This window comes from Rousettus aegyptiacus, unplaced genomic scaffold, assembly GCF_014176215.1.
Source record: "Rousettus aegyptiacus isolate mRouAeg1 unplaced genomic scaffold, mRouAeg1.p scaffold_m13_p_1, whole genome shotgun sequence".
Lineage (NCBI taxonomy): Eukaryota > Metazoa > Chordata > Mammalia > Chiroptera > Pteropodidae > Rousettus > Rousettus aegyptiacus.
Window position 1 is genome coordinate 143,572,951 of NW_023416284.1, and position 12,217 is coordinate 143,585,167.

The 12,217-nt window shown below is 37.6% G+C and overlaps 1 protein-coding gene across 4 annotated transcripts in view; it reads right to left on the reverse strand.

Moving 5' to 3' along the window:
* PDSS2 (decaprenyl diphosphate synthase subunit 2) overlaps positions 1–12,217 on the reverse strand; it is a 212,975-nt gene that overhangs the window by 21,911 nt on the left and 178,847 nt on the right. For all 4 annotated transcript variants that reach the window (XR_001598218.2, XR_001598219.2, XM_016155738.2 and 1 more), the window contains exon 7: positions 10,241–10,273. Coding sequence is in view for 2 of the 4 variants with exons in the window: in XM_016155738.2 (XP_016011224.1) it covers positions 10,241–10,273 (33 nt within the window). In the remaining 2 variants the exon portion in view is untranslated. The remainder of the gene's footprint in view (positions 1–10,240; positions 10,274–12,217) is intronic.

Here is a 12,217-nt window from a genome sequence, read left to right on the forward strand (position 1 = left end):
GTTTCATGTATTCTTAAGGAAAATGTAAAGATTTATAAATCACAGTTTTATCCATATTCTAATTCAAAACTAATTTTTAATTTTGGTATACTATTCCAGAGAGGAAATTAATTCCACCACATATTGAAATTCAAAAAGCAAAACTGTGACTACGAAGCTTTTTAGCAAACTCTGTAATAGAAATTTAACAAGCAAAACATATCATAGGTTGTTGACTGCAGCAAGGAGCCACTTTTGCCTGTAGCTCTTTTAGGAATGAATCAATAAATAGTAAGCTCTGTAATCTCATGACAAATACTATGCTGGTTATTTAATTAAAGAGAACACTATGGAACAGGAGCACTCACGTCATGTAGGTATCAAATAATCCTGGGGGTTATGAGGAATACATAAACTATGTAAGAGAAACTTTTTATTGTATCTTGGTTTCTATTAAATATAAGATTTCTATTATTTTACTTGAGTCCATATCTTATTTATATGCTTCTTAAATTCTCCTTATGTCCTAGTTTTCATCTGCTTTAGTATTCGAGTGCTGGTACTTGGATATCGCTTCCCTCTAAACTACTTTGTCTACCACCATCATCCATGTGACCCTAGAGTCCTAACATTCATTCTAAAGTGCGCCCTGATACAAAATGAGCTTAAAACACATTAATGACTTCCATCACTAGGAAGTATGTCAAACAACAGAAAAACTACATTTAGTGAGAATAATGACAATGAAATAAATGTATACCTTGGCCATGTCTTCTGGGCAGGTTGCCTCAGATTTGGAGCAAATACAGGAATCAATGTATGGGGTGTGTCATGTAATCATATCTGCAGGATTAATGCCTCTTCCACACTTAGGGAGTCTCTACGTTATAGTGTTATGGAAGGCACATTTGTAAATACAGATCCCTGTCTCCCACAAAAGAATAAGATGAGAACTTGTTTTAAATGGTTTTAGCGATAAACCTTTCTTGGAAGAGTAAAGAATGTTTACCGGTTTTTAAAAAATCATAATAATTATTGCACTGGTTCAGCAAAATAAATCCTAAGAGAGTCGTTTACTAGACAACCACTATTTCTGAGACCAGAACTATGTCAGATTATAGAGCAACACATACAATTTTCTGGATACTTGTAAGACCAAAGCCTGCATACAAATTCTCCCTTGGTTTTTTTTTTTTTTTTTTTTTGCAGTGTGTCTAAAGTAACTTGGGAGGCAGTATGGTGGTAAAGAATATACCCTGAAGAGTCAGCAGACTTTCGTGACTCTGTAAGATAGTAACTGTGTGAACACTGTTAGGTTATTTGATCTCTTCTTCAAAAAACAAAGAGATTCAGATATAGAATTTGATAGAAACATTTGATTAAAGTGCTTAGTGCGTGTCTGGAACAGCGTTCGCAGGGAAAACATGCAAACGAAGGTGTGGGCCTTAAAGAGATCATAGCACTGAGAAAGGCCTACCACCTTTCCCAACTGGTACACACAAATCTCGTCAGGAATGGATAATAGATAACGGTCAGCATGATTTCCTTAGATGGAGAACAGGGAGACCTTCTACAGGGGGCACCATTGCGCTATGCAGGCATTAATCTTCAGAGATTCATCTTTGGCTTGATAGTTACGATACCTGATAGTTATGATCTTTCATCAAGCTAGAAAGTCAAAGACTTGGGAGAAAGAAACAGGATCCTCTCACCCATGAGAGGGGAGGCTGAGTAGTACTTGTAGACACTGCATGGGAAACATGGGGGGAATGGCTTAACATGTACCAACTAAACAAATTACAGGTTTCTGATAGATCAAGAATCTTGAAATTACAAAAATCCTTCATGCTGTACAAAATCAGGTTGTAGGATATGCGTATGCATTTAGAAATATCAATCTAGGTAAAGACGAAGGCTTCTAACTTATTAAAACCACATTCAGCATCTACACAGAGGTGCCTCTCTTTCTTTTTTCTCTCAAAATATATAATTTTGGAAAACCCATGCTTCTCCACTGTGGGTTTATTTATTTATTTTTTCGACAAGGAAAGAGACAGTATACCCTTCAGTTCTACTTAAAACTGTTTCAGTGGACTAAACGGGCTCCTCCATAGGGATAGAAGGCTCTATCCTCTATATAAAGGCATATAGGCACTCCCTGTGCACAGGTGGCTCCTGATACCACAAACTGGGAGCAATAATTGAATCCAGCTACCCCACAGTGCAGAGCATTCACCCGCAGAACCAGCCTGCAGGGCATTCTTAGCTTTCTAGACTAAGATTCAAAAGGTTACTCCAATTGAATATTTCAACCCAAGGAGTGCAAGGCCTTGAGGATGTAACAATTTGATTAAAAGTATCCTTGGGGAGTGTGGGAATAAGAGGAACAAAGGTGGAATCAAATATATCTTATGAATTACAAGTACAGAATATAGGCACAAACATTTGTCATATTTTAGGTCATTCATTTGTTTACTCATTCAACAGTAATTCAAAAAATATTTACTGAGTACCTAGTATGTGCCAGGCACTGTGTTAGGCCCTCAGGGTATGATGGTGAGCAAACCCAGACAGGATTCCAGGCTTATAATCAAGAACTGGACTTCAACAATCTAAGTCTGCCTTAGCTTCCTGATAAATGTTAGTTCTTATGTAAATATATAATTTATTTAGAGGCCGGTAACTCAAAATGGTAAATTTAAGAATGGGAGAGATTGCCTCACTAAATATTATTATTTTGAACTAAGTAATTTAACATTTTATATATAAAATTAGAAACCTAAGATCAACAAGCTAGGAATATATGATTTGAGGAAAAATAAAAAAAAGACAATTGTTTAGAGGATTGAATTAAAATAGTATCAATAGTATTTGAGCTAACAACTGAGAGGGTGGCATGTTTTATGATGTCATAAAGGAGTTTATTATTGATATCATTTAATAATTTTATTCACAATTCATAAGGGAATAGCGATTACGATCATTAAATTGTTGACACCATTGAGGTATGTGGGATTGCTAACACCTCAGAGAACGAGAATCTAATTTTAAAATAACATTAAGGAATTATAAGAATAGATCATTAAAGCAAGATGATAGTCACTGGGGACAGATGCAAAATAATATGCTTAGAGATGAGGGAAAAAAACTGGCTTGATGATGGAGAATGAATAAAGGTCCAGAAGGCAACTGTTTTGCAAAGACTTGTGAGCTCATGATAATGTACAACTCTGGTTCAAGATACTAACGATTGCACATGTGATTAAAACTTATTTTTGTTTAAAAATTTCACATGGTACAAAAGCTTCTATGCTTTATTAGGGACAGAAATTGATCCACAATTATTTTTCTATTATTAATAATTATATTTTGAAGGAGATTTGGAATCAAAGCTGTAGTTGCACAAACCAATTTTAGTAAATGAATTGTTTTGGAAAACAGATTAAACAAAAATCTATTTGTTATTGCTGCAAGGAAAAACACTTGTCTGAAATATAATTGGCAAAAGAAAAATAACTGGTTTTATCTGATTTTTAAGGAAACAAGGAGTGAGGTGTTTGAAACTTTCAGATGGCAGTTCTGACAGTATCTCCTAGCACCCATCACTGTGCTGTGGTTAAATCATCAGATCGACACCTGAAATGCCTGCACAGCACGTGGTTTCCCTCTTCCTCAATTGTCCTCGAGTGCCTCAACCACTCTTTGAGGCCTCGCACAAAAAATCACAGTATAAGAAAATTTACATTTTCCAACTGTGCATTTCTGCCTATTGTCATAGAAGAAAGCAATTCTTTAGAAGCCTAGAATTAAATTCTGATTATGTTGCTAAAAATGCGTTTTTCAAGTCTCAGTAGCTCAGGTCCATAATCTGAAAAGATTCTAATTCAAACCAGAGTACACTTTTAAAAGATAAAATTAAAAACACACACACACAATGTATTTCTTATTTTAAACATGCTTAAATGTTGTCAGCTTAATGTCCTTATTTACATTTTTACACGTTATCCTCTGGTCTTTATCACGCATATAAAATTTTACATAGTTGAACCCATATTCGTGATGGTATTTGGATTTGGATTTTTTTCTTCAAAATCTATTATAAACATCTCCTCTAATTGGACCACAAGTCCTTTGGGAAAAAGATGGGAGAAGGGAGTATCAGTGCTTCTCCATAGTTTCTATAATTATCACTAAAACAGAAACCCTAAATGTTAAGACAACTTCAAGAAGTTAGAGGAGACAAGAAATTTCGTGAATCGAGTGATGCCGTATGGGATATTTTATCAAGGGAGCTAACATAAAATCTCGGGGTAGGAGAGGCAGCATCTACCCAAGGAAGGGGTACAGGGAGGAGAAAACACAGCAACATCTGGTCTCTAAATGTGCCAATGTGAAAAATTCTCAGAGCCAGTTAGCTAGGGTTATGGGAAAGAACGAGCAAGCAAAAACTGTCTGCCAAAAAAAAAGGACAAAAAAAAAAAAAAAAAGAGCCTGGCTTTGTCAGTAAAGAAAGGACAATAATATTTACAGAAAATTTTCTATATTGAGGTTCAAAAAAGTAGAATTTTGGACTCTGTATGCAGCAAAATGTTTGATGCAATCTATGTATAATAAAAGGGAAAACCTGGCTAAAAGGGCAACACTTGGAAAGCAGAACCATGGCAAGAGAGGAAAGACTCCATTTTATTCTTAAAGAGAAGTGATGATATGTGATCATACAAATGCAAATGTCTGTGGACAGCACTGTTTGCTGGTGGGAAGAGAATTTCAATGTGTACTCTATGCAAATGCATTTTATAACAAAGCAAAATGTGCAAGGCCTTCGGAGGGCGGAGGGAAGAGGGGAACAGTGGCTCTAGACACTGTGCCTGAGAGGCACAGGAGGATGGAGCCAGAAGAATGTGCCACTCTGGGACCCTGAACAAATTCTGAGAGAGGGCACGTCAAAATCCCACTCCTTTAAAAATATATCTTTTACGTTTAACTAAAACTGGATGCCTAATGAATGAACACCTGGAAGATCTTTCTTTACCGAGTGCTTAAATCTTGGGCAATTCTCTGTGCTTAGAGTAAACTTCAATAAGAAGACATCAGAAAGAATAACTCTCCTTTCTGTTCAGAGTCATGGCTAAAACTATATGAACTGCATAAGAAAGACTGGAGATGAATATATAGACAGCTTCTGTTAATCATTTAGAGTCTTTGTGTCAAAGCCCATTTAAGGCCCAGTCTTAGGCACTTGTGAAAGAATGAGCAGGAGGCCCACTTACAGTGCCGAAAGGGTCTGGTTTCAATCGAGTGATATTTCTTCATACCTGTGTATCTGAAGCAATTATTAAAAAGAAATTAGGGAAAAGCCTGTATCTCTGTGATGGAAAAAATTTAAGCAAGCCATTTTGAATGTGTTAAAAAATTAAAATTGTAGAAAGCCGAACCATAGGTGCCGTGTTTTGCCTGAAGTGGTAAAAATACCATCTGCCTCAGTCTTTTAGCAGCATGCTTATTTCGAGTAGCAGTAGGCTAAACTACAGGCATACGCTCCGCTCCAGCTGGGGAAAATACACAGACGTGTGTAGATGTTTTCCTAAGCGAGAGTAGTCAACATATTCGTTTTCTTTCAGATATATATATATATTAGTTACCATAGCAAACCAAGTGTGAACGTGGTCCGAGAAGCTTCTCCACCAGTCACAACACATTCCCACAAATTCCTACAATTCAATAGGTGGCACTCTTTCCTCTAGCACTGAACTGAATCAGTTGTGCTTAACCTTGGAGCCTAGGGAACATGGAATAAATAATCTAAGAGACACACCCAGGGCTGCAGACCAATCTCTGTAATTGAGACCCCAAAGCACTGTGTATAGGGAGCAAAACTGTTAGCACCAGCTTTGTGGTCACGATTCGCTTTTAGTAATTACATTCTGTCTAATAAAACTTCTCTTGCAGTTTTAACGAGGTAAGTAAGATGTTCCTTGCTTTTCCATTTTAGAAGCTACTGGGTAGAATTGCCTTACAGTTAAACAGCTTCCTTCCTTGCCCAGCCCCTAGGTGGATGAGATTCAGCAGTGGGTAGAATGCTCCTGGGCTTGTGTTAACCAGCTTAACAGAGGGGGAAGAGATTTAATGAATTAATAGTTGTCAAGTAGTTTGATATCTGAAGATGAAAGGCATTGCGGCAGTATAAAGCATTCATATCCAGGCTCCATCACAACAGGAACTCAATTAAAAAGTAATTCAATTTCTTATCTGAGTGTTTGAGCACAGACCACTGTTTTGCTGAATGTGGCAGACACCCTCGAGATCCAGCTGAGGCTGATTCTGAAATGATCACCTCTTCTGCCCTCTTCCCTTATTTCCTTGTCATCCTGAGACTGACAAACTCTGAGAGATGGCATATAAAGCCACAGAGCACAAGGCAAAAATAATTTTCTATTGTTCTTGAAATCTAATTTTTCAGGTAAAATTTGGTTTTTGAGTAAATATTCACCATTTGGAAACAGAGAAATTTCCATTAACAAATTTCATGATGGTCTCCAGAAATGGCCGCTAAGTTTTTCAAATGTAGTTTTACAGATAAAGCCACCAGGGAAGTCCTAAGCCACTAAGCATGATGCCCGCATTAGTCAACATGAGCACTATGACCATACAAAACAAGAGATGAGGAGGCTGTGATATATGCTACTAAGGGCTTGTGATACACTGCATAAGAGATAATACTGCACCTTGCAGACATCGCCTTGATACTCGGTGCAGGTGAATATAATCTTTCTTCTGCATGTTACTTGGGTTTAGGTCTGTGTAAGGATGATAGGTCTGGGTTAATCACCTAGATCAAGTTATGCCCTTAAAAATCAGAATATCACCACGTATTCCAGGGTAGTGGGTTTATGTTTACTGGCATGAGAAATATTGTCACTGGGCACTTGTGAAGGCAAAGTTAGAGCTACTGAATATTGGGACTGTCTTGTATAGTCTACCTACTCTTAAAAAGGCAAATCTGAGTCTACAATTCTCGATTCTGGATATCTCGCAGTCTGCACTTCTCCCAGCACAACACTAATGCAATCGTCCACACGTATTTATCAAGCGCTGGCTACAGACGACGCAACCATAAACATGGCCATTACGGGCTCTGTTTTTAGGGCTCTTACATTCTAGTGGAAGAAGAAGCAAACAAACTACTAAATAAAAATGATTTTTGATTATGATAAATGCTAAGAAGAAAAAAATAGAGCAAAGGCTACTTTAGATAGGGAGGTCTGAGTCAAGGAGGTGTGCGATGGCAGGGCCTGCCTCAGTCTTGTTCATGGCGGGAGTCAGCACCAGCACACCAGCTCACACATATTAAATATCAAATACATATGGTTGAGTCGATAAAGGAATGAATCTGGACCTCCACAGTATACGAGATAAAACTGCAGCCCCTATCCCCACCAAAGAATGTCTCCTCTCAAATTTAGAATGGGCTTAAATTGTAGAACAGCGCTAGTCTAAACTGGTCGTTTTATACTAAAGAAATGGAGGGAAGACCAAAGAGTTACGTGACTGACATTAGATTTTGCAATGAGTTGATGGTAAAGCTAGCACCATATTTTTTCTTTTTTTCAAACCTCTTCTATTGTCATGTGCTTCTGCAATAAGAAACCCTAAAGGAGTTTCTGGAGTCATAAATAAGCATCAATGATAAACACTCACTCTATTGCAAAATCGTTGTCTTTTCCCTTACTTTTTAGTTTATAAGTCACCTTTCTTTTATTGTCACAGTGAAATCTCCACCTTTATTTCCAAGCTGGTTTATCACAACTTTCCTTAGCAACCTTCTCAATCCTGCTGATACCTACAACATGTGTCAAAAGCTTTCTTTCCCTCTGTGATTCAGATCGAAAACCCCACACCAGATTTTTTCTTGCAGCTTTCATGTGTCTTCTGTTTTCTTATTCACAGCCTCACTCACTCACTCATTTGTTCATTTGCTCATGTACTCACACACCATCTGCCAAGTGCCAAGCACTGTGTTAAGCACCAAGTATACAAAGACATATAAGACACTGACCCTGCCCTCAAAGGGCTCACAGTCTATGATCTGTCTCAAAACTGGACCATCGTAACAGCAAGTGCAAAGACTGAAAGGTCCACAGTATATTAAAGAATGGAGGAAAGCACCAGATCCCGCCTGGGGAGCCAGGGAGGACTTCCAATAGATGATGATCCTTAATTAAGCCTTACAGGAGGGGCAGCAGAGCCACATAAAGGGGAAAGATTATTCCAAACAGAGGGGCTAGCCTGAGTCAATGCATGGAAAACAGAAACAGTATGTTTCCTGTAATTTGGTGCTGCTAGAACACAGGGTAGAAAGAGAAGGTGAAGAGTTCCTCTAGGGAGCAAGATCGCACAGTATTTTATATGCTAATCTAGCAAGCTTTGAAACTGCCTTATACACAGACAACCTGGAGCTAATGAAGGGTTTTAACCTGCACTATGAAACCATCAGATTTGTGGCTTAGACTGATGTTCTGAGTGGTAATGGATTTGTAGGGACAAAAGACAGGCAGGGAGACCAGTCAACATGTTTTCCAGTGGTTCACATGAAGAAATTTAATACAAGCAATGAAAGAGAGATTAAGAAGAGATGGATGCAAGAAAATTTAGGATATAAAACTGGCATGACTTGGTCATGGATGATAGGGGTGAGAGAACAGGCACACTCAAGGGTGACTTCTAACTTTCTCACATGGTTGACTGGTAGGATGGCAGTGCTAACAATAGGAGAGCGAACATGTAACTAGGACCAGAGATGCAACACTAGAAGTGGACCCTAATGTACACTATGGACTTTGGTTGATAATGATGTGTCAGTGTAAGTTCATTGATTGTAACAAATGTACCATTCTGGTGCAGGATATTGATAGTAGGGGAGGCAGCGCATATGTGGGGTCGGGTGGGAACTCAATACCTTTCGCTTAATTTTGCTGTGAGCCTAAACCTTCTCTAAAAAATTAAGTCTACTAAAAGGAAATAAGACCAGAGATGTGGGGAAGATGCTGAGTTCAGTTTAAGAGGCATGGAGCTTCTTTGTGGGAAATGCAAGAGGATATGTCCATAGCCAACATCTGGATATTTGATAAGGCTCAAGTAGACTTCTAGGACAAAAGTGACAGATATGGAAGTTCTCAGTTTAAAGGTGCTCTTGTTATCTAAATTTCCTTGAATGAGGCAGAAGTTTGTGAAACAGCGAAAAAGAGGGACTGTACTTCTAGCAAGGAAAAGAGAGCCATAGGTGGGCACCTCGGGCTGCCAGGAGAGCACGGGGTGCTGGGTCAGCCCGGAGGAATCATTGTGTTTTAGTTGTTCTCCTGCAAGCAGAACCCTTATGGGTCATCTTTCTTCTTCCCTATCTTTGGAGTGCAGGTGTACTCACACCCTGGATATTCCTGACTGTTGCATGAACCAGATGGTCAACATGTTCCTTTAGCTAACCAGCTGTATGCATCCCACGTCTGCTAAAATGTTCCATTTGTTCCTGAGGGGAAAACAGAATGTGACTGAAGTAGGTTCACAGGCTTCACTGGTGTACTGATTTTGAACCACTGAAGCAGTTTTTAACCAAGGCTTGTGTGTCGAATTATCGTGGCACCTTTTTTAAAACCCTTCCATTCTGTGCCTGCCCTGCTCTTCCCACCAGGAAACTTTGATCTTGGGGAAAGAGAGTTTGATGCAGTGGAGACCTAGGCATGTGTGTTTTCAAAAGCTCCACAGATGATGTGAGAATTACTGCCTTTTGGAACCTGAGCCTGTCCCATATAGTGCTTGCCAGGTCTGGTCTGATGGCACTAAAAGCTGTCTTCCATCTATTGGCCAAAGGCATCTTTCCAATAATGCTTAGTGATCTTACCCTGTTTATTTTGCTATTTTGCTTCATGGCACTTACCACCACCTGACATTATATTATGTATCCATTTAGTTGTTTATTAGTGATCCATCTTTCTCACTAGATTGTAAATGTCCTGAAAGGAAAGACTGGGTCTGGTTCACTGTTGTATTCCAAACACCTACCACGATGTCTGGAATGAAGGAGGAACTCAATAAATAAACTGATCATTGAATGAATCTTATTCTATCTGCTAATGCCTGTTATTTAACAGGGGAAGTTCCTCAGCTTTGAAAGGGATGGTTCTCTTTTGATCTTTCAAATAAAAACAAAAATCAAACACCATATTGAAATGTATAATCCTGTCTAGTATGGATAAAATCTGCCTACCTTAGCATAGTCCAATCTTCCTTTCTCTTGAGCCTAAAATAGAAAATAAGAAAAATTAATTTGTTAGTTCTTTAAAAATTATTTAGTGATTCTGTAACTTTTGTTTCTCAAAGAATAAAAGTTAACTCTTTTCTCCTCTCTTCTCTCATATATATCTATAGTGAACTAAAGAGATATACAGTATATAAATATATACTTTATCATATAGTACACATATAAAACTTTCAAATATTGAAAAGTTGAAAGAACAGTACGATGAGTACACAAATACACTCTATCTAGATTGGACACTAGAAGACATCAGGACTCTTCAACTCTCCATGCTTTAGCAGGCATCTTATAAGCCTAGAGCATCTCATACGTAACCACATGACCACTAATAAATTAAAAAACTAACAAGAATGCCATATCATCTAATATACAATGTGTACTCAAATTTCTCCAATTGTCTCAAGAATATACTTTATATCCTTTTTCCCCAAACCAGAATTAATCAAGGGTCACACATTGCATTTTGTTTTTATGTCTCTGAAATCTAGACCAGCCCCTCATTTTTCATGAAATGAAAATAAAAACCATAACTTTTTTCATAAAAAATCATTGACTTTTTCAAGAGACCAGGGAAGCTGTCTTATAAAATGTTTCTCTCTTGGGATTTGTCATATTATTTCTTCATTGTGTCATTTAACTTGTCCCTGTCTTGCTTGCAAACTGAGAGTTGGGTCTGAAGAAACATGCTTAGGTTTAGGTTAAACATTTTTGGCAAGAACCTTGATAAGGAATATCACGTACTTCACATTGCATCAATTGCAGGAGGCACAAAATGTCAGGTTGTACTGCTCTTAGTAATGTTATAAATTTGATCACTTGGTTAGGGTTGTAACTATCAGAAGGTTCTACTATAGAGATATATTTCCTCCTGTACAATTAGTAAGCAATCTAGGGGGTCAATTTTTTTACTTTGCTTGGCATAATTTTTATTTTGTATTATGTCAAAAAAGACCCCCACATCCGCAGGAATGAGGATAGAAGGAAAAGATAAAGGAGACATCCTGTATGAAGCCAGATTTCATTTTAGAAAATATTTAGTTATTAAAAAACAATTTAAATTCAACACATATACTCAGAAGTGTTATATATCAAATTTTAATATAATAGAAACAACTGATGTACTAATCTTTGCTAGTAGGTCAGTTTGTTTTTTGTGGACTTCAGAATAAAACTTCTCTGGCCACTTCAGAGAACAAGAGCCCTTCAACTTATGTATAGGTGTGGTCTTGAGACCATTTTGTTCCCGAGTCTAAAATGACACTATACAGATAATAAACACGAGTAGATTACTTTCATGAGAGAAAAGAAGAGGTTTATAACAGTGGTTCTGACTCTTATTACTTGTTTGCAATCTTTAAAAAATTTATCCAAATATCTCTGAATTTTGTTTTTCTCATTTTCATACTAAACAACTCGTAAGTATCATAATAAGACTCTGCTCCTATACAGCTGTTGACACCATTGCAAACAACTCTAAGTTAAAATTGTGACTCAGACATTGACAATGAAACAAAGGCCTTGGCAATCAACATACTATAAAATAGAATTTTGGGTTCTCAATCGGCTCATCGAAGATTTTTTGCAATATTTTCAGTGAACTAAGAAGAGTTTGAACTTAGTTTTGAGAAGTGTTATACCAACAGAAACATGAGTCAGTTCCTACAGGAAATTTAAAACCAAGAGTATTCTTCTCTTTGTTCAGATATTTTGTTAACTTGTTTGTCTGTTTCCCTATGGACATCTTTTCCCAAAATAAATCAGTTTTGTCTATAATGACAGTCCCTCTCCCCCACCGTAACTTCGGCAGGAGGGATAGAGAGCTTTGAGCATGTCTGTATAGGGCAATTATTACCTAGCTACTCACTTGGATATTGTGCAAATGTGAACTGGCCTTGATCCTATGAATAATCCATAGCTTGTGACCAA